The 1003-nt window shown below is 37.4% G+C and overlaps 1 protein-coding gene across 1 annotated transcript in view; it reads right to left on the minus strand.

Moving 5' to 3' along the window:
* LOC106867199 (aquaporin) overlaps positions 1 to 1003 on the minus strand; it is a 45180-nt gene that overhangs the window by 12571 nt on the left and 31606 nt on the right. The window contains exon 3 of the mRNA XM_014912005.2: positions 546 to 741. Within this exon, the coding sequence (XP_014767491.1) occupies positions 546 to 741 (196 nt within the window). The remainder of the gene's footprint in view (positions 1 to 545; positions 742 to 1003) is intronic.

Below are 1003 nucleotides of genomic sequence, written 5' to 3' on the forward strand. Positions count from 1 at the left end.
TATATATATATATATATATATATGAAAAATATAAAAGAATCACTAAATTCCTCAGTAAAACCTAAAGCTAAGAGAGGTAACTCTTGTTCTATGGCATTGACACCTCTCACAGTCGCTTTACCTGCTAGAAATAGCAACGGAAATGCTTTTCAATAAGATCCCAATCGTGGATGTTCGAGAAAGCAAACGAATGGCAGGTTTTCAATCTCGAGATCATCCTGACTCCAAAAATGTATAATGTAGAGCAAAGCAAATATAGAGCCTATGTAGAGCAATGTAGACTGAGACACAAGGGTCCCAGAAGGGCATACAGAATTTCGCTTTTATTAATATAGACTTGTTATTCAGGGAGAGGGAAAGCGAGAGAGAAAAAGGACAGGCAGAAGGCGGGGGAGAGAGAGTAAAACATTGGAAATACGAGAGATCATTGGAAGAATAGAAAACAAAGCGGGCGTGGGGGATGAGTGGAATAGTATTCTAAAGGTAGAGATTTAAGATACCAGTGGTAGACATGCAAGCTGACCGTAGAAGGATGAGGTACTTACTGCTGCCAAGTGTGATAAAGTGACAGTCAAACCAATTGCGATGGAAGCATTGCCAAAGTGAGTACGATTCGGATCAGTTGTAGCAAAGATAACAGCGACCAATACAAAGGTTAGGAAAAGTTCGACGGCGAACCCTTGTCCAGCATTGATTTTATTCAAGGTTGTAACTCCGAGGCTCGCTCCACTAACAGAAACACTGCAAAGAGAAAACAAATGCTTATTGCGAATATTGATACAGTCCTAAATACTTTTAGCCTATCAATGGCAATACCATACAAGATTGGAAGCAGAAACAGCTGTTAGATGGGATGCAGTCTATTTGTACTGAATCAATAAATAATAATTGATGTAAGTCAATTGTTATTCATCAAGATTTCTCCATTTTCTTATATATATATAAAGAAAACAGAAAATGGAGAAATCTTGATGAATAACAATTGACTTACATCATATATATA

Source organism: Octopus bimaculoides, chromosome 3 (genome assembly GCF_001194135.2).
Source record: "Octopus bimaculoides isolate UCB-OBI-ISO-001 chromosome 3, ASM119413v2, whole genome shotgun sequence".
NCBI lineage: Eukaryota > Metazoa > Mollusca > Cephalopoda > Octopoda > Octopodidae > Octopus > Octopus bimaculoides.